We start from the raw sequence: 19,859 nt of genomic DNA on the forward strand, positions 1-19,859 counted from the left end.
TTCAAACTATAAACTGCGACTGAAAAGTCATTAACTATACAACATATTGAGAATGTAAACAAATAAGTTAGTTTCTATTTCTATAAGAGATAAAAGAAAACAAAACAAAACAAATTCTTACTTCCAATTTAATACAGGATTAAGATAAATAAAAACAGAAAATTTTGGAAAAAAAAAGACAGTGATATATTTATCAAATTGAAAAGTCATCTATCGTCGTGATTCGAGTTTCCACATAAATGTAGGGAATTGTATTTTACTTTCATTGGTAATATAGATCTTCGAATGATCGATATTATTTTAACAGCAATTGATAAGTCATACCAACTGTTGAAATATGTAATCGCAAATATTTCCTTTTTTCCGTATCAGTTTAATAATAACAAATGCTTTACATTTATTAATAAATGTAAAGCATTTGTTTCTCGCAATTTACACTATAAAAAGTAAATCTGAAGTATATTTAAGCGTATACGAAATATATTTCACTATATATATATATATATATATATATATATATATATATATATATATATATATATAATATACTAATTAAAACAATTGCGAAATATTATTTAACAGAGACAATGCAAAACAATAAATAAAGAGTTTTCTTCTTTTAAAAATATTTACCTATTTTCGAATATATAAAAAGACGATGTAAGAAAAAGAATAATAAATAAGGAAATATTTTGTGCTCTTATATATATAATAGAAATAGTACTTACTACTTATTTCTAAATATAAAAGAAACAGATAATAAATATATAAATATATGTATAATAAAGAAAAATATTCGATTTTTGATATCTAGAGAGAATGTTATCGTACAGCGGGATTCTCTCAAGCACACATATATATCGCGAACGATAATTGACGATAATCGCATCGACATTCGCACCATCTGTGAAAGCACCGTCCGTGAGTCGCGCGAGACGGTCAACACCCTTTCCGACATTTCCGTGTCGTCGTCGTCGTTGAGGGAGGAAGGAGGGAGCGGGGAGTTCTGAGGGAGAGAGTGACATTGGCAACACTGACGATGCTCCTTTCCAGATGGTATCTCCAGTCTCCAGTCTCCAGTGACTAATTCGTGACGGGTCGGACCACATTGAGGCGGAGTGCTTGAACGATCCCAGTGCAATCCATGAAATGAGCATTTTTTAAGTGACGGTAAGCGTGCAGGAATGCATCGTCCACGTTCTACACTTTCCTCCTCTGTTTCTCCTCGCTCAGTCTCTCGCATCTCTCCCAATGCGTGCACTCTGTTTACTCCGAAATGCAACGCCACGCATAGCGACCCCAGAGTCGACGACTCGTCGCGGATACTTCATCGGACCGATTCCTCCTCGTGCTCTGCCGACAATGATATGTCGGGAAGACGCGCCAAGACGCTACCGTCAATCTGTTACGTCTGTCCGCATGTTCGTCGCACGATTGTTGGATCCGCTTTTATTTATATGTCGCTTCTTTCATTTGTCCAAAACGCGTTCGATGCATCGCGTCTTTGAAATTATTACGAGTAAAGTAAGAGTTACGCTTATAAGTAACGAATATCATGTATCTGGTTCTATTAAGTATATATATATATGTATAATCGAATGACTAATGCCAATGATTATACAATATTAGCAATAATTGGATGACTAATACCAGTGATTTTACAATGTTCGCTTTCAGCAGAAGACAACACTAACAATAAGTTAACCATTAATATTATATTGCCTGAAAATTGTTTCTGCTGAATGCTCTTCTTTTATTAAATTACATTTATGTGTTTCACAAGACAGATATGTGCATTTTATTAATTGTAATTAATTTTAATATACTGAAAAAAATGGGTATTCACTTATCTAACATATTCGAAGATAGCAGATTAAATTAAAAAGATTTAAAAGTTTAGCAGAGGACAACAGCTTAAACAGCAGCTGACAACAGTTTGCTCTTTCTTTTATAAACAATAATAACATAAGTAAAATAACAACCATCAACTAGAATTTTTAAACTATACAATATATTTGTATTTTTTATAATTGTTTTTAGTAAATAAGTAGAGTTAATATTGAATTCAATAATCAATCAAGTTAATCAATTGATGAAATTAATATTCTGCAGAGTACTTTTTATATTATTTGGTATATCAAACATATATATATATTATAAAAGATGTAGATATAATTTTATCATATATTTATCTCTTAATTTCTTCAATCTCTCTGATAAAATTTTCCTAAAAATTAAATTACAATGAGAATTCTCTTGTTGATTAATTATATAGAATCTTATCAAAAAAATTTAAACTGATAAAGTATACAATATGTTATATTCCATTATTTTTTGTAGCTAATCCAAGGAACTATTTAGAGAAAAATAATAAAAATTGTAAATTGTACACTAAAAAAACTGCATCATGACGGAATACAAGCTTGTAGTAGTTGGAGCTGGAGGTGTTGGAAAATCAGCACTTACCATCCAACTGATACAGAATCATTTTGTTGACGAATATGATCCTACCATAGAAGATTCATATAGAAAACAAGTAAGCCTACTATTTAACTTTATTTAATGTTTTATGAGAATTTAAAATAGTTTGTCATTCTATTGAAATATTCAAACTATTAATCTAGCCATAATCAATATGTCATAATGAAACACTAACTGTATGGTGATGCCTGAATCTTTTTAGATCCAAGTAGCGCTGTCTGTTTTAGAATCTTTCATTATCCAAGAATTAAAAGTTTCATACAATAAATATAATATCTTCTTTCTTAATCTGTTAATTACATCCATGTATTGTTGTTAAACAGGTAGTGATCGATGGTGAAACGTGCCTTCTAGATATATTAGATACAGCCGGACAAGAGGAATATAGTGCAATGAGAGATCAGTATATGAGAACAGGAGAAGGATTTTTGTTAGTCTTTGCTGTAAATTCTGCTAAAAGTTTTGAGGTAAGTATATTATATAATATATAACATAATTATATATATCTATCTGATTAACATTTTTAAAATAATTGTATTATGTTTTTAATAGGATATTGGAACATATAGGGAACAAATAAAACGAGTAAAGGATGCAGAAGAAGTGCCAATGGTGTTAGTTGGAAATAAATGCGATCTTCAGCAATCTTGGGCAGTAAATATGACTCAAGCGAGAGAAGTCGCACGACAGTATGGTGTGCCATTTGTAGAAACTTCGGCGAAAACAAGAATGGGTGTAGATGATGCATTTTACACTTTGGTGAGTAAACACAGATATCTTTGTTAGTATTACAAATTTTTATATGGCATATTCATAATATTATTGAAAACTTTTATGTATAAGCAGAATCGCATTTCTAAAATATATTTTACCGAGATTTTGAAAAATTTCGAAAGCGACAAAAATTCATTGTACATGCATTTTAGGTCAGAGAAATACGGAAAGATAAAGAACGTACAGGTAAACCACCCGGTAGTAGCGGACACAGAAAACGTCGATGCTGTATTTTATAAATTCTTGGATAACACCAATATATATTTTCACTCAAAACTCTATTATAACGCGAGAAATAGAATACGAGAAAAGCCTTACATTATGTTCACAGTGCACAAATATTTGCTGCTTACTCTAAAGTATAAATTGCAATAAATTGTAAAAAATTGCAAGCACATTTTTTCTATATATTGAGAGAAAAGAACAAATTATGTAATAGCTATAATAGTTTTTACCATATAATAGGTTTATGTTTCATATAAGAAACATTTACCTTTGACAGTTTGCCCCAGGCAATTTTATTATATTGAAGTATCTTAACCCTTGATTGAATGAAAGAATAATGCTGATTTTTTTTTGTTACATATGTATGATGTTGGCACAAAACATGTTAAATTATATATATGTATACACACAAAATTATAGAATTACAAAAAATATAGCTTAACTCGCAAATATTATATTTGATGCTGATATTCATATTTGTCAATGTTACTGTCATTTTTATACAGAGGATAATATAAAAATTTTATTACAGGGCACACAAATAGGCCATTGGTAATATGTGGCGTAAAATGTAACATGTATATATTACTTTCTATCTTATAGCTATTTAGTCGATATTAATAACACTATTCACTTGTCGCACACTAATGGATTTTAATCAAACAGCAATATTATAATATGTTAGTAAAGTAAAATTTAATCACTGTATAAATTGTTTTATAATTTATGAATTAAGTTTTTTGATCAATTGCCATTTTTTATCGTGAATATTTGCTAAGCAAATAAAACTATCATTCTAAAGCAGAAAAAGAAGCTCGAGTCACAGAAAAGATATTACAAACTTAATTCATTATGTGCTGTGATTAGATATTTTTAAGTACATCAGGTTAATTAAGGCGTTACTGTGTGATTAAAGCTGTGTTCCAATATTCATGCCAGTATACTGAAAATCTATATTTTACATCATGTATACTATAAATTTTTAGTACTGATAGTGAATATCGGAACACAGCCCATCTGCAATTTTTATATAAATAGTACTTTATTTAGTAGCTATATAAGAGAATATACGCGCGCAAATATATAGATGTATCTTCTAAGGAACTTGCTTTTTTTGGAAATAGATATATAGATCAAATGATGCAAGTAAATTGTACACAACAATATCGAAATAAACTCGCGACATCGATTGTTAAATTTGAACAGAATATCGCTTTCTTGTATTAATTTCTCATGCTACCTACATATTATTAACCAAAGGCTTAAATATTCAACTATTCAATTACATTTATTCCTAGAAATAATGAATTTATTGCAAGAAAGCTGTATTTGCTATAATGATAGCATATCCATATAACGCATATATTTTTTTTTAGTTTATATAAAAATTTAGATATACTTAAAATTATAATCTTCTTTTAAACTTTATGAGAAAAAAGATAGACACTGCTATTGGAAAGTTAAGATGACAAAGTTAAGATAGCGAGAAATAAACTCTTATGTTTCTGCTCTTTTAATAATTTGCTAATTCATTATAATATCATAGATAATAGAATAATTCATTAAAATATTAACCACGATTTATTGTGACATACTCATAATTTAATAAATAAAATTATTATAAATGACGAACATTATATATATATATATAATTATATGGTACTCAAGTTAATTGAGTTTTTTTTCTGACAATAAAATAATTTCGACATACAATGAATTTTTTCTTTACTTACTTCAACTTACAACGTAAATATTGATGGTTAGGTTTTATAATATATTCAAGGAACAATCAAGGGTTAAATTCTTCGTTAAACAATGCAAACATTACAAATTTCCATATTCTCATATACATGTAATATTTTTTAATATTGATGTATACAAACGCGCATATTCTCATATACATGTAATATTTTTTAAATTAATGTTTCCAGCTAATAAGGAAATGTGTATGTATGTGTATATAAGTATACACATAATATAGAGATACTACACATACAATTCAATTTCATAATAAAACTTTGTAATAAAACCTGTTTGTTATAGCATTCACTTGTCGAATGCTTGCCTATAAGATTGTTATGGCTCATTTATATGCACTATTTACTATTGTAATATTAATTACATAAAATCATTTTTGTAATTTCATCTAACAATATGTTGTCACATTGATATGAATATTTATATAGAAATAAAACATTCATATATATTACTCAATAATATTCATGTTTCAGCTGTATTACAATCGAAATTCGTAAATCAAAAATTTTATGTATAAAGTTCGATTATAATTATTTATTAAAATTCTTTATAAAAATGTATTAAGGTATTCTTATATAAATTTATCTTTAATATATTTTATCTCCCATCTGAAATATGAAAATGTTCACAATAAAATTATATCTATTCTTGAAATATATAATATCAAGATTATATAAAGCTTATTTTATTTACCTTGATATATGAATTTTGCATTTAATACTATAAATATTTTATAGAAATTATGTGTAACACAATGCGCGACTTTAATTATTCTTGGGATAGTGGGCTCAGAATTACTAAAAATATTGAAATATTTTCGATTAAAGTTGCATTTATTTTCGAGCACCTAAGTAAATATAAAATTGTTATACGCCTATATGATTCTGTATGTATCTATATCACTGTCATGTTACTGTGTGTGTGTGTACGTCACTATATATATATATATATATATATATATATATATATATATATATATATATATATGTATGTGTACACACACACACACACACACACACACACACACACACACACACACACACACACACACACACACACACACACACACACACACACACACACACACACACACACACACACATATATATATATATATATATATAAATAAACTAACTTCTAATTACATATGAAATAGTAAATGTAGGCTTGAGTGTGTATACAGTAATATATATGGCACGTCAGTCTGTACGTTTAATTACTTAATTATAATTATTAAATACTACTATATGTTATCCGTCAAATTTATAAATCGTTTTATTGTGTTTGGCATTAATCATGGCTGATGGCTCTAGCACTACCGTATCATCTCCATGTACTTCTGCTTATGTTTGCTCAACATTTCAGTCACCGTTACCAATTGTTTAATTGTTGGCTATAAATAAATATTTTTTTTATATGTATATACTATGAATATTTATACAATTATATAAAATAGACATACCTGTGTCTTTGATAAAACTTGGAGTTCCTTCAAATGTGAGACACAAATATGATGTAATGTCGCCAAGTCTCTTGCAGTGTCGGATACGCTTTTGGTTCTTGGATCTGTACCCTCTGATTCTGGCTTCTCAGCAACATTCTGTACAAGTTTAATTATATAAATTCAAATTTTTATTTTTTTACCGCACATCAATGTTGAAATTTTTATGAATAATGCAATATAAAACATTTATACTCAACAATAAAAATATTCTAATAAATAATATAAAATAAACATATAAAATAAACTTACAGATAGTTGGTCAAGGAAGACTACCATTCGTTCTTTATTTTTGAGTATAAATGGGTTTACAACCTCCATGTATGGTTCTTTTCCACCAAATTCCACTAAATTAGCCAAATTTTGTAGACACTTTGCCACCATAACTAATGATCTATGGAATAATTTAAATTAACAAAAAAAGTACAACATATTGGAATTATTCAAAACTCTATATTAATCTCACATTTGTGTAATTTTTATTTATGTATAATGTACCTTGCAGCAGATGGAGGTGGTGGCTCAGCTATTAGATTAAATGACCTAGGATTTAATATGGCAGGGCAGAGAAGGCGCAGAAATATAAATCCACTGACTACCCGAGTTCTGACTAGTCTTTCATGTGGCCACTTAGCAACTACTGCTCTTTGTAAGCATCCACAAATATATCTGAGAGTCCTCGGACAAGCATCGGGACTTGTAAAAATACTCAATGTAACTTCATCCAATACCTAAAATAAAAAAAAAAATAGAAAAGTATTATGCATTAATATAATTGTCGTGAATCGCATTTAAGTACAATATTTAAAAAAAAAATTATATACTTGTAATAAAAATTCTGCATTACTGCAAGCATCTTCTGGAGAATCCATTTTTGTTGGATTTAATTCACAGCTTTGTTTACTTTCAATTAGTTTCACAATCGTATCACGTAAAGCTGCTTTTAAAAACGAAGTACAAACGGATTTCATATATAAATCCATCAAAGTAGTAGTAAGACTGGCAGCTCTAAACAATGTTGGTGTTTCATCCTCTTTTTCGACCTAAATAAATGCGTTTTATAATTATATGCTTATATTTTATGCTTGAATAGCTAAATCATAACTTACTTCTGCTTGATTCAATGAGCGTAGAAGATCTGCTTCTTTTCTTTCATGCCTAAAAAATTAATGATATAAAAAAAATTGATTTTTATAATTAGATAATCATACAAGACAATTATTGTACCTAAAAATTCTAAGAAGACTATTTGCCAAGGGTACTCTATCTAAGTGGCATACATCTGCTAAAGCCTTGACAACATGCAGCTCTGGATCTAGCAATAACTGTTGAAGAGGACTGTACTCTTCGGGTGGCATAGCTAAATCGTGTCTGTATCTGTAAAATACATATATACGTATACATACACATATATTATTATTATTATTATTGTTATTATTATTATTATTATTATTATTATTAATATAAGAGACTATATTAAAAAAGGAAAATAATGTAAATGTGTTTTAAAAGTATATTAATATTTTAAAAAAGATTTTTAATCTTCACCGTATGCGTAAACGTAATGCTCCCCATTCCCCGATAGGTGTAACTCCCGATAACGGATACCACTCATCCATTTCTTCACCATTAGTCAAACTGGCCAATTCAACCGTTAATTCCGCTACTTCTGTGTCTTTGCTGCGCTTGCCCTTATTGTACAGAGTCAGCGAAAAGGACATAACGTCCGGCGGTACGTCCCTATTGAGCATATTATTGAACGCAGTTGAATAAAAATTGTATATATAGAAATGTTATTGTATGTAAAAATCGTTTACGTACTCTAGAATAAATTCCTCATCCCATAACGGATGTAACCCCGTTTTAACTTTCGTGCGAGCAACTTTAACATTGTTTAGAGCCACTATAATGAATGGACTCGGGACTAGCTTGTATGGAAGCCTATGCGCGTCTAAGATATGCAGATGCAACGAACGTAATTCACGGAGACGAGCGACTTTTGGAGCACGAGTGAGTTGTGATACACATAATGGTTTCAAGGCATTAATCCAATCTAATGCGTTTTCGGAATTCGGCGCAGCCAAGTAAGTTATGGTGGCCAGACAAGGTAATGCGCGTTCAACTAATTGAAAACAATGAGGCCTATCAAATACACTTTCGTGGACCTAAAAAGATACTTGAATAACTCATCTCGTGTTTGCTCTAAGGTGTTATTTCCTCCATTTGCCCATAAAATATTATATAGTACAAATAGTACATGTATGTCATGCATGTTACAATTGTATTGCAACACAATTATTTTTGTTATTAACTTCAGTAGATTCTAAGGTTTCATACCAATATATCACATACTATTCCAATATATATTTCTTACCTGGTACAAGTAAGCACAACTCAAGTCGATAAGACCTTTTGGTTTAGTTCTCTTAGGATTGTCATACAAATAAAGATGCGTATCGGTGGCATCCACCAATAACACAAAATACAATGCTTTCCATTTTTTATTTTTCTCAGATTTCTTTTCCAGATATCCTTGCATTTTAATTCCTTTATTTTTTTTCGCTCCCGATTGCTCTCGGCATTCCCTCAGAGTCGCGTATATTTTCTCGGCATGTTGAATTTCTCTGTTTACTCTGACACTACCATCAGGCTCGGTTACCATCGCTTGAACTAAAGTGTGCCCTTCCACAATTTGTTCCTTTCGATATCTGTGATATAATATTAATATAAAGTCAACACTATTATTTCTATGCAAAATAGCAAAAGATATACCTGTTAATTACAGCATCCAGACATTCAAATGTTCTACCTCCCATTAGGTATCTTACTCCTTTTTTCTCGATTCTGAATCTTTGTATCTGATTGTTTATATGGAAAAAAAGTGAGTAATCTCCTGGACTGTTATCCGATGGTCTGACCTATGATAGAAGATAGAGATATAGAATTTATGCAAGAATAAATTAAAAATCAAGCAGAATATAAAATAAGAGATATTATTAATAAGATAAATCATTATTTGCTTACTAGGAAACTTCCAGGTCCTGCTTTTACCAGCATGTCCACTGCTTCACTTTTGGTGACATTAGGATGAAACCAGGAAAACACTGTGTTAGGATCTATTGAATCATCAAGATCCTCAACTAATTCTCGAAATATTAAACCCTGTTCGCCAGTTCTATGGGCAGTGACCCATAACCACCCATCACCCATGTCATTGTGCACGAAAAATATATCGCCTTTTTGAAAGCTCAATTCATCAGTATCTGGCATTTTCGTATATGGCAATATTGCGACAATTCGTTTCTTATCATTTACTGGTTCAGGGGGTGGTGTTGGGTGTATAAGTCTTTCTCTCTTTAACAGATCCGAACAATGAGTATAATATGCAACCAGATCTGATAAGCTATTAAATTGACGACCGCCTACAACATTATTAAAGTAGAAAATAACTGCTTATATGCAGAACTTCCACACAAAATTATGTAAATATAGAAAGTTTTATGTGCTATTTAATTTGTACATTGAAAACATTTTACAAATATGTTTTAATTTAACATTATACCTCAAAATTTGACTTGCATCATTTTCAGAATAAATGGATCTTATATGCTAAAATAAAATATCTCAAATAATATATAACTATTAAAGCACATATATCTCTCTAAATTGTTTTAAATATAAGATGTATGACTGAGAATTTTTTTGTTAAATTATATCAGTCCCTACCAATATAATAATCTCCACAAACAGCTGTAATTCGAAAGTGATTTATTCCAGTTCTCCCCAAGTAAGATAGAACATAACTTCCAGGCTTCCTGTCGCTTTCACGAACCAGATAACTACCCATTTTACTAGCATCCCACAATCTTTCTTCTGCTGTAAATCTATCTAATCTACCATGATACCATCTGCAAGAGAGATTGTATGCTTTTATTTGTTTTGATTCTATGATTATGAATGCATTCTGTCATATATCAGCCTTGCATTAACTGTAACTCTATTGCAAAGAAATCATATATTTGTAAAAAATTGATAAATTATATTCAGTCTCACTGATTTTCTGGTGGTGCTGTTAACAAAGTAGCGTTTGCACCATCAGGTTCTTCTGTATCTTGTATATCATCTGGTATATTTTCGAGAAAAGGATCAAATTCATTCTCTGCATTTAACGATTCATTCTGACCGCCATCTTCACTTCCTGTACTAGGAGAACCGCCTTTACTACTATGTTCCATCTATAAAAATGCCATTATATTCGATGAAATAAATCTTTCATTTTTATTTTCTACTGACTTTAGTTTATATGTATATATGTATGTGTCCATAATTTAATCCATTTTTTGCATGTTACTGATCAGTTTCACTAACAAATGTTATACTAGCATATCAATTCAAAAATAAACAAAAAGTATAAGGATGCATATTTTTTATTATCGCGTGCATACTTAATCGAGGAATTCAGAAGCCGACACCGCTAACGATAGACACCGAGATAAGTCGTAAATATACAAGGCGCGCTGATAAAAATTGAAAAAGGAGGTAAGATATTAAATAAGGAAAGCGTGAGACAATTTGCGTTACGGCGATCGCACTTCCCTTCCGTGAGGTTGTATAACAAAGAAATGACGTGTGGCGGACGATGAATAATACTCCTCGTACATACATACATACATACCTTAGCATTGTTGGACACGCTGGGTCCGCCACGCACAAATTCCGCCATTCTGTCGATGCACACTCACATACACGCGATTACGGATAAGAATCGAGCCGGTTAGTTGAACGGCATGCGTCTTTATTGCGATGTCTTCCTGCGTCGCGCGATTATTTACAAAGACAGACTCTTATTAATATAAAATATATTGACGTTTCCCGGCAGCCATTTTACTATTGCACGCGCCGATCATGGACTATATGCAAAAGCAAGAGGTAGGCACTATAGATAACAGCAAGTATCGATCGGTAACGACGGTAATGCAGTGATCGACATGGACTATCATTTAATGGCAATTCTTTACAAACTCTTGTCTATGTCCGAAAAACGACTATTGACATTATCGATGGAGTTAAGATTTGGCAGGAATACGAACAAACTCTGAACTATGAGATAGGAGTTCTCGCTAAACTAAACATACTCAAATACGCAGCATATTGGAACATTGGAACTACCAGGCGCGTGGTTGTGTGTGTGTGCGTGCGTGCGTGCAGCATGCGGCGCATGCGTGCGCGCGCGTGTGGTGTTGTATGCAATACGCATAGATCTTCTTGTCTCTATTTAAGAAAGAGATGTATATAAATGTAAATTTTAAAATATAAGAAAAGATACTTTTCCAAATAAGGGATAATATTGATTTGGGTCATAAATAATTTTCATTTGTCTTCTTTAATCATTCTAATTGTTATGGCATATATGCGTGTATCAGGAAACTTATATATGATATTCAGCTGTATTATTCTATGTAACGCAAAATGAAATCTAAAATTATAAAATCAACATGTATATTTCCTTTATATTAATTTCTTAATGAAAAAATCTTTTATCAATTATCACATAGAGTAAAAACGATATATAGAAAAAATTCAAAGTTACAGTTAAGCAACTGATATAATTGTGTGCACTTTCCATATCGGCGAAGACAGTCGCGCAATCCATGATATAATTCACGTACACAATTAATATTTGCAAAATAAAATTGCATATACAGTTCATGAAGAAACTTTATATAATAATAAAAATAAATAATATAATAATAATAAATCTCCAATTTAAGTTTATTTTTTTTATCTAGGAAAAAATTTCTCCATTCCCTCTTCGAGAAACTTAAACATTAGCAATTCTGTTTATTTAAAATAGACCTCAATAGAGAAATTTTTTATCAATTACATATTTGTTCATTATTCATGTAAAAATTGTATATACATATATTGTTTAACAAAATATGTGGAATTATTTGTGCTGATAAATATTTTTTGTGGCAAATTTAATTGGGAATAAAAACCAGATCAGTGTCTTTCAAATTATTATTTTTCCAATTATATTCGCCTTTCCTTTCCAGATAAATGATTCGGGTTTTATTTGTTGACCAAACTCCGCTTTATTCCACCGCACCATAAAATTCTTGTGGTAGTTTTCAATACTTAAATGCTTCGCTAACTTAGCAATTTCTTCATCGTTGTAGGTTTCAATCGGGAAAAATCAGATCTGTATCTTTCAAATTATCGACAACCCATTCGTTAAATCTTTTTTCAAGCTCCGGTGTGAATATCTCTTTCCAATTATTTGTCTTTCCTTGCCGGATAAATGATTCGGGTTTTATTTGTTGACCAGGGGCTGCTTGATTCACCATAGAATTTTGGCGAAAGTTTTCAATATTTAAATGCTCCGCTAACTTAGCGATTTCTTCTTTGTTGTAGGTTTTATCAAAAAACGTGGCGACTTTCTTGATGTTCTCAATTAAATTCTATGTAAAATAGATAAAATAATTTATAATTATGTAATGTATTTTTAAATCACAAACGCGAATATCTATAATATAAATATCTTTATTATCAGAGATACGTTATTTTTATTATAAATATAATAATTTCTTGATTTAATTGAAATCTGACCAAACGATATATTCAGAGGCGTTCTCGAGTCATATAAAATAAAATTAAATTAAAAAAAAAAATTAAAATAAATAAAATTTTTGATTATTATTTCTTGTAAAAAATGATCAAAATATTTAATTATGTCCATCGATTTTCTTCATAATACTTTAGATTTTAGTTTCTCAAATTTATTTATCAGATTTTTTAATTCTTACAAATCTTTATAGAAGATCTTAGTTTATCTTACTTTTATTAAATCTTCATAGAAAAGAAACAAAATATTTGGTTTATGTCTAATTGCCCAAGCTGTTTTTACATGTTCCCAATATGGAGACGACATTGCTGAAATTATGAAAATATATAAATAAGAACGAATGATTTTGAAAATAGATAAAAAATAGATTATATTAATAAAATCGAAACTTTGCAAAACTTACTGTGATCGTTCATGAAATCAATACACAACTGCTCGAAAGTGTCCTGATACTGAATCAGTTTAATGTCCTTTTGGAAATAATACCACGAGACCACCACATCTCTTGGATTTCGGGCGACATAAATAATCTAGAAGTGAAAATAACATTTCCGAAAAGATTTAAATTGCATTTTTTGACACACGTACATACATACACATATGTACATACACACGTGCTTACTTTGCAATTATTGTTTATGACTGTTGGTAATAAATCGAGAGCAAAATGACTCTTGATGAAACGCGGTGAGGGCTGATTTTGCACAAAATCGATACTACACTTCGATATTTTTTGCTCATCGGGAGTGTCGCTTGCAAATATATCGTCTTCCACTAGTAAACCTAAACTGAAAGAGAAAAGTCTTTTTTTTATAACAAAGTGTTGTCTAATTTAAAAATAAACAATTTACTTCGTGTTCTTTCTTCACATTACATAAAAAAAATGCACGATACGCGTTTCTACAAAATTTGAGCTCTTCACATTTATTATTTATATCAAAAATGTAATATTATTTAAAAAATGTGCATTTTCGATGAATGTATCTTCCAAATAAATCCAAATAAATCTTTAGAATTTAATTTTTACGCAAAAATTTTATCCAAATCTTCAACTATAAAACTTGGACGAAATAAGAAGAATATAAATTTAAAAATATATAAATGTAGAAAATGTGGAGTTTATGTCTTTATGATTTTTATGGATATATGGATATTATTATACTATACTCTAAAAAGGGAAATCTTTCTATTAAAGTCCTTCGATGCGCTTCATTGAAATTTAGATCGTTGGCCACCAACCATACGAGTTCCTGTGTCAGCGTTGTACCTGATCGACACAAGATAATTACAATTAAAATACAACCAATAAATCAATATAAACAATACAAAAATGCTGTGGCATTTTATTAGGACTTTTGTTAGGAAAAAATGGCCTACCTGATCTAGGATGGGTAATGATCCACGTGTCATCGGGACGAGTCTCGAAGTTATATGCTTTATCGCCTTGCTCGGCGTACTTGTATGGCAGGAACCATTTTTTCTCGCCGATTTTGACAAAACCACGGGTATGAAGCGGATAAGATTTGGACAGCGCAATCGCCTGTTCACCTTTAATACGTTGGATTTTTAAGTCCTTGAAAGGAAAGGCATGATTCCTTAACATATTTCACGGCGCGAAGTGATGATTTGTGACTTTTTAAAATCTCGTTCGAATATTCTCGGCTGATTCCGAGCTAATAAAATTTCTTAGGAAAAGATCTATGAGTACTCCGGCTTGATATGAACCGCGTACATGTGCGCTCTGCGCTTCGGCTACCTTCGAAGAATAGGCATATATACGTTTTCCACTTCTTCCTACTTTTTACCGAGTAAGGCAATGTCGATCGCTTATTTCTTATCATATATGACAGCGTTAAATGCTTTTCCGACTTGCGAACTATTTATTATATACATACGTACATACATATATAAACACTATATTGGTTTTTAATAGTTTTCAATCGTTTTTTCACCAATAATTGAATAGTTTAAACTTTTTTCTCTTCAATATATATGACACATCTCACAAAAAATCTATAAAGTCAAATAAAACTCTTTATTAGTATATTTTTGAAAATATAAGATATATATTATACACGCTATATATATAGGGCGTATTACGCAAAATGCATTAATATAATCAATTGTAGATTAAAAATTCCATTGTATATTTTAACAGAAATGCTAAATAGATTTGTTTTCGTATTCTACATGTTTTAAAAAATACGCATTATGGGAACTGATACTCTGCATACGAGAAATGCGTATATATGAAGCGGCATATATGCAATATTTACAAAGTAAGTTTGAATTAAACACAAAAAATATAATATGTTCTAATATAATAAGTTCTAAGGCCACGTAAAGACGATACATATTTTTAAAAAAGTGTTAACTAAAGGTATTAATGCGCTAATAATTACTTTACAAAATTTATAATTTATAAGGTGAAAATTTGAATATCAGAATTTATATTAGAAAGTAATTCAAATTTTTAACTCATTCCAGAGCCTTATTCATCTTTTATTAAAACTTTATCAATTTGTGATCTCTCTGCAGTCCATACCATCCCATGTGATCCTACGTCTCGATACTGAACGACCGAAGTACTGAAATACGCTTACTAAATCACAGTATAGGTAAGTACTCTTATACTGTGCTAATAAACATCACACATCAGCGTTTCTTCCGTTAGAAATTGAATTCAGCGTAACAATAATAGCGTAAGAAGCATAAATTAACTAGGCGAAAGCTGATACTCTGAAATAAGACGATGTGATTGGTCAGCGCAAATTACGCTTACGCAAGTTGTCACATGTGACGGCATTCCAATATATTTCAATCGTTCCGAAATTATTAGTAGACTAACTGTTATAGCAATGAAAGTCGGAAAGCATTTGCACTATCACGTAATTGTACATGACACGATAATGAGATAGAGAATAAATAGAGAGAAAGTATTGGCAATCACATAAATAAGCACTTTCTAACTCATTTTCTGTTAATGCAATATATATATATATATATATATATATATGAAATTAAATATATTCTTAAAATTAATATATTATTAATTATATAATTATGAATATAATAATTATTAATATATATTATTAATTATATTATTTATAATGTATTAATATTTATATTAATATTTATAATATTAATATATATTATATTATATAAAAATATGCATAATTAATTATATTTTATTATTACATTATATTTTATATATATATTAATTATAAAATAATTAATAATTTATTATTAATATTAATTATTAATATATTAATATTTATTTTACTATTATAGTATATATTAATGACATGTCATTAATAAAATATTTCCTTTTTTTTGTAAAAATGTCGACTTTTAAAATTTTCGACTTTTAATATTTTACTCACTTTTTTTGAAACTGCCAGCCACCATATGCATTACTGAATTCGCACTACCTCGGAAGTATGTGCAACTAGAAATCAGTAATTCCCTAGGACCTACTTTGATTAAAAAGATAGTAATTATTATTCTCTTGTAGCATGCTGAAAACAATTTCGGAACGCAAAAACAATACTGTCCATACTTTAAGCGTATTTTGGAAAACATTGTTAGTTATTATATATTAATACGGTAGAGACGCGCCATCTATATATTATATGTCTATGATTGAAATCAGATATTGATAAATAACCACATAGCTTGATAAATGCGAACATATATTCTATCTGAGATGCCATAACTTTATATAAATGAATAAAATTTTATCAATTATATTAATAACTTTTCTATATTTCGAGATTATTTAAGTAAAAACTCGCGGAGCTTTGTGGAAACGACTGAAAAGTAACGTTTAATTACAGTTAACCACATAAATTCTTGATAAACTGTTAATTGTTGTTGATCCTGTATGCGAGTACATTCTAAATTGGTTCGTGATTGACTTTTTAATTAGAAAGTTTAACAGATTGTTCCTAATGTTACTCAAGTAAAAGTGCGCATTAATCTCTATTGTATATAATGTACGCGTTTATTCGAGATATTTGATTCTTGTATTAATTTTCTGCAACCTTGGTTTCAAGATACAATCTGAAAGTCACATTTCAATATGTGAATACATTAACATAATACATTGTAAAAAAAAGAAGATAAATATCCTCTATATCTCTACATATAGCTAGTTGCTGTTTAGCAGTGGGACTGTTATTTTACACTTGGTATGATGCAAGGAGTGTCTAAGAAATTTTGCAATATCATGCATAAGATTTCAACATTTACGGGAAAAAATTATGGAACAGTACAAATAGCACCGTTACAGCAAGCTGCTTTGAAAGAACGTTGTATACTTATAGATAAGTTCGATAGACCTATTGGCGAAGCTACAAAAGAATTTTGCCATGAAATTAATGCAGAAGGAAGTGTACCGCTTCATAGGGCATTCAGTGTCTTTCTGTTCAATAGTAAAGAAGAGTTGTTACTCCAAAAACGTTCCAGTAATAAGGTAAGTTAGGTATTTATAAGTTATATAATATTTTAAGATAAAATTATATATTTTAATCACAAGTATGAAAATTAATGGATATAGGCTTCAGTTTTAATATATAATGTTATGTCTTCTGGAAATTCTGTGTCAGGTTTAAATTACTTATTTATCCTGAAATTGAGTTAGATACAATTAAATTAATATATAAAATAACTTCTCTCCTACTTTTTACAAACATTGGATACTATAAATGCTTAAAAAAAATCTGTTTATATGACACATCTTTATGTTACACATCTAGATAACATTCCCAGATCATTACACAAATACTTGCTGCAGTCATCCATTGGCAGAGATTCCTTCTGAAATGGAAGAGGAAAATGCTATGGGTATACGCAAAGCGGCTATAAGAAGACTCAATTATGAACTAGGTATACCCATCGATGCAATTAAACCTCATGAATTATTTTATGTGACAAGAATCTACTATGAAGCAATGAGTAATTCACGTTGGGGTGAACATGAGATCGATTATGTGTTATTTTTGCAAAAGGATGACATTACTATAGATCCTAATCCCGATGAAGTAAGCGAGGTTCGATGGATGCCTAGATCAGAGATTAAAAATTTTGTAAAAACTATGATACCGTTAACACCATGGTTCCGTCTAATATATCAATACAAACTGTTGCATTGGTGGGACAACCTACATACTATACATAAAATGCAAGATCTTGATAACATAAACACATTATCGAACTGATTGTCAAAATAAACTCACAAATTTTGATTACCAAAGATTTTTTCATATTGCATTTTTGCCAATTAATTTTCTGTAATTTAAAATAATAAATATTAAATATATGGGATCTGTTTTTAACTGTATTTTTTAACTTGAATATTTTATATATGCATATTTTTATATACATTGTATAATCCAGATGTATGGAAAAAAGCAATTTTTTTAATATAAAAAAATTGAATATGTGTACAGAAAAGTAAGAAAGAATTTGTGAAACCTCCTTTCTCGAGATCTGCATAACAAAAATATAATACAAAATTTAAATATTTTTTGATACAAAAAAACATGCACATATTTTATTAAAGCAATATAATTGTTCCTAAATAAATTTTATTATAACTTGAATTCTTCGTTTTTATATTTTTTCTATTTATCCTAATAAATTTATTCTTATAATTAATTAACTTTTATTTTCGCTTAGTATTATATTTTTGTTTATTAATTCATCATATTGTATTTTGTTTATGAACTGTGTTTATTTTCTTATTTCTAGTCATAATTCTTAGCAAATTACTCTATACTATTTGTCAATTATCATATATAGCGATTAGTTATAAATGTAGATATGCATTCATTTAACTTTGATTAAAATGCTTTTAATTACATATTTGGATGTTTTAATCAATGTATTATTTGTTTCGTCGATGTAATATTGGAGTTGCTAGTAAAGAACGCCTATATTTATTCACGATTATATATATATATATATATATATATATATATATATAAACATATAAATTCAATATATAATCAATAGCATATTTATATTCACAATAACTTTTTTCAAAAACTCAAAATCAAATAGAAAAATTAACCGTGTTCCGCAGAACAATTGCTGAGTTGTCCAAAGATTCCAAAACTTTTAGAACCAACAAATCTACATAAAATGTTGATAAGACGACAACTCAGCAATTGTTCTGCGGATGGGCAAAGTACGACTAAAATATCAACTAAAAAATATATTTGTCGACATAAATTCTTAAGGATGAGGCATACCCGTTTGAACTCTCGAAAAATAAACACATTTTCTAAATTTTTTTGCAGCGCAACGACTTGATAAAAACTTATTATTTTTTTTACTGAAATTAAATAAACTGTAGTTAAATGAACAATATTCATATCTGATAATAAAATACAAATGCAAAATGTATATAAATTCAGAAGAGACTTTTTAGTTAATGCACATAAAATTAAATAGATTTACATTTCTATTTGATATTCAAAAAAATTATTCTTC

The 19,859-nt window shown here is 29.3% G+C and overlaps 4 protein-coding genes across 7 annotated transcripts; 2 read left to right on the forward strand and 2 right to left on the reverse strand.

The window, feature by feature from the left end:
- The first annotated feature begins 947 nt into the window (after window positions 1–947).
- Window positions 948–5,689, forward strand: LOC126848184 (GTPase HRas). 2 transcript variants are annotated; one of them, XM_050588860.1, is made up of 5 exons: window positions 948–1,170; window positions 2,341–2,536; window positions 2,805–2,948; window positions 3,034–3,240; window positions 3,408–5,689. In XM_050588860.1, exons 2-5 carry the CDS (start codon window positions 2,408–2,410, stop codon window positions 3,492–3,494), a joined length of 567 nt encoding a protein of 188 aa, XP_050444817.1. In that variant the 5' UTR covers window positions 948–1,170; window positions 2,341–2,407; the 3' UTR covers window positions 3,495–5,689. The 2 variants fall into 2 exon arrangements, with proteins under 2 accessions (XP_050444817.1, XP_050444818.1); XM_050588861.1 differs by lacking the exon at window positions 948–1,170 and adding an exon at window positions 1,200–1,524.
- Window positions 5,690–6,050: 361 nt separating this feature from the next.
- LOC126848128 (ras GTPase-activating protein 1) lies at window positions 6,051–11,635 on the reverse strand. The gene is made up of 15 exons (XM_050588742.1): window positions 11,415–11,635; window positions 10,793–10,974; window positions 10,466–10,647; window positions 9,764–10,161; window positions 9,512–9,657; window positions 9,114–9,447; window positions 8,561–8,904; window positions 8,288–8,479; window positions 7,967–8,116; window positions 7,849–7,897; window positions 7,564–7,782; window positions 7,238–7,470; window positions 6,992–7,133; window positions 6,701–6,838; window positions 6,051–6,631 (listed from the first exon to the last, which is right to left on the reverse strand). The coding sequence occupies exons 1-15, from the start codon at window positions 11,460–11,462 to the stop codon at window positions 6,554–6,556; spliced, it is 2,835 nt and encodes a 944-aa protein (XP_050444699.1). The 5' UTR covers window positions 11,463–11,635; the 3' UTR covers window positions 6,051–6,553.
- An 858-nt stretch (window positions 11,636–12,493) lies between these two features.
- LOC126848168 (sulfotransferase 1C4-like) lies at window positions 12,494–15,109 on the reverse strand. The gene is made up of 6 exons (XM_050588826.1): window positions 14,742–15,109; window positions 14,532–14,631; window positions 13,987–14,152; window positions 13,768–13,894; window positions 13,578–13,672; window positions 12,494–13,200 (listed from the first exon to the last, which is right to left on the reverse strand). The coding sequence occupies exons 1-6, from the start codon at window positions 14,965–14,967 to the stop codon at window positions 12,922–12,924; spliced, it is 993 nt and encodes a 330-aa protein (XP_050444783.1). The 5' UTR covers window positions 14,968–15,109; the 3' UTR covers window positions 12,494–12,921.
- A 1,775-nt stretch (window positions 15,110–16,884) lies between these two features.
- Window positions 16,885–18,967, forward strand: LOC126848177 (isopentenyl-diphosphate Delta-isomerase 1). 3 transcript variants are annotated; one of them, XM_050588843.1, is made up of 3 exons: window positions 16,885–16,947; window positions 17,515–17,838; window positions 18,122–18,967. In XM_050588843.1, exons 2-3 carry the CDS (start codon window positions 17,557–17,559, stop codon window positions 18,581–18,583), a joined length of 744 nt encoding a protein of 247 aa, XP_050444800.1. In that variant the 5' UTR covers window positions 16,885–16,947; window positions 17,515–17,556; the 3' UTR covers window positions 18,584–18,967. The 3 variants fall into 3 exon arrangements, with proteins under 3 accessions (XP_050444800.1, XP_050444797.1, XP_050444799.1); XM_050588840.1 differs by lacking the exon at window positions 16,885–16,947 and adding an exon at window positions 16,997–17,268; XM_050588842.1 differs by lacking the exon at window positions 16,885–16,947 and adding an exon at window positions 16,997–17,183.
- The last annotated feature ends 892 nt before the right edge of the window (window positions 18,968–19,859 follow it).

This window comes from Cataglyphis hispanica, chromosome 3 (genome assembly GCF_021464435.1).
Source record: "Cataglyphis hispanica isolate Lineage 1 chromosome 3, ULB_Chis1_1.0, whole genome shotgun sequence".
NCBI classification, from domain to species: Eukaryota; Metazoa; Arthropoda; class Insecta; order Hymenoptera; family Formicidae; genus Cataglyphis; species Cataglyphis hispanica.

Coding starts and splice junctions, on each gene's coding strand:
- LOC126848184 (XM_050588860.1), top strand. CDS start 2,408: ATGACGGAATACAAGCTTGTAGTAGTTGGAGCTGGAGGTGTTGGAAAA. Junction 2,537..2,804: donor AAGATTCATATAGAAAACAA/GTAAGCCTACTA, acceptor GTTGTTAAACAG/GTAGTGATCGATGGTGAAAC. Junction 3,241..3,407: donor ATGATGCATTTTACACTTTG/GTGAGTAAACAC, acceptor CATGCATTTTAG/GTCAGAGAAATACGGAAAGA.
- LOC126848128 (XM_050588742.1), bottom strand. CDS start 11,462: ATGGCGGAATTTGTGCGTGGCGGACCCAGCGTGTCCAACAATGCTAAG. Junction 9,658..9,763: donor CAGGACCTGGAAGTTTCCTA/GTAAGCAAATAA, acceptor CTTCTATCATAG/GTCAGACCATCGGATAACAG. Junction 6,839..6,991: donor TCTTCCTTGACCAACTATCT/GTAAGTTTATTT, acceptor AAACTTGTACAG/AATGTTGCTGAGAAGCCAGA.
- LOC126848168 (XM_050588826.1), bottom strand. CDS start 14,967: ATGTTAAGGAATCATGCCTTTCCTTTCAAGGACTTAAAAATCCAACGT. Junction 14,153..14,531: donor GAAAGATTTCCCTTTTTAGA/GTATAGTATAAT, acceptor TTTCTCTTTCAG/TTTAGGTTTACTAGTGGAAG. Junction 13,201..13,577: donor TCTATGAAGATTTAATAAAA/GTAAGATAAACT, acceptor TATTTTACATAG/AATTTAATTGAGAACATCAA.
- LOC126848177 (XM_050588843.1), top strand. CDS start 17,557: ATGATGCAAGGAGTGTCTAAGAAATTTTGCAATATCATGCATAAGATT. Junction 17,839..18,121: donor AAAAACGTTCCAGTAATAAG/GTAAGTTAGGTA, acceptor TTACACATCTAG/ATAACATTCCCAGATCATTA.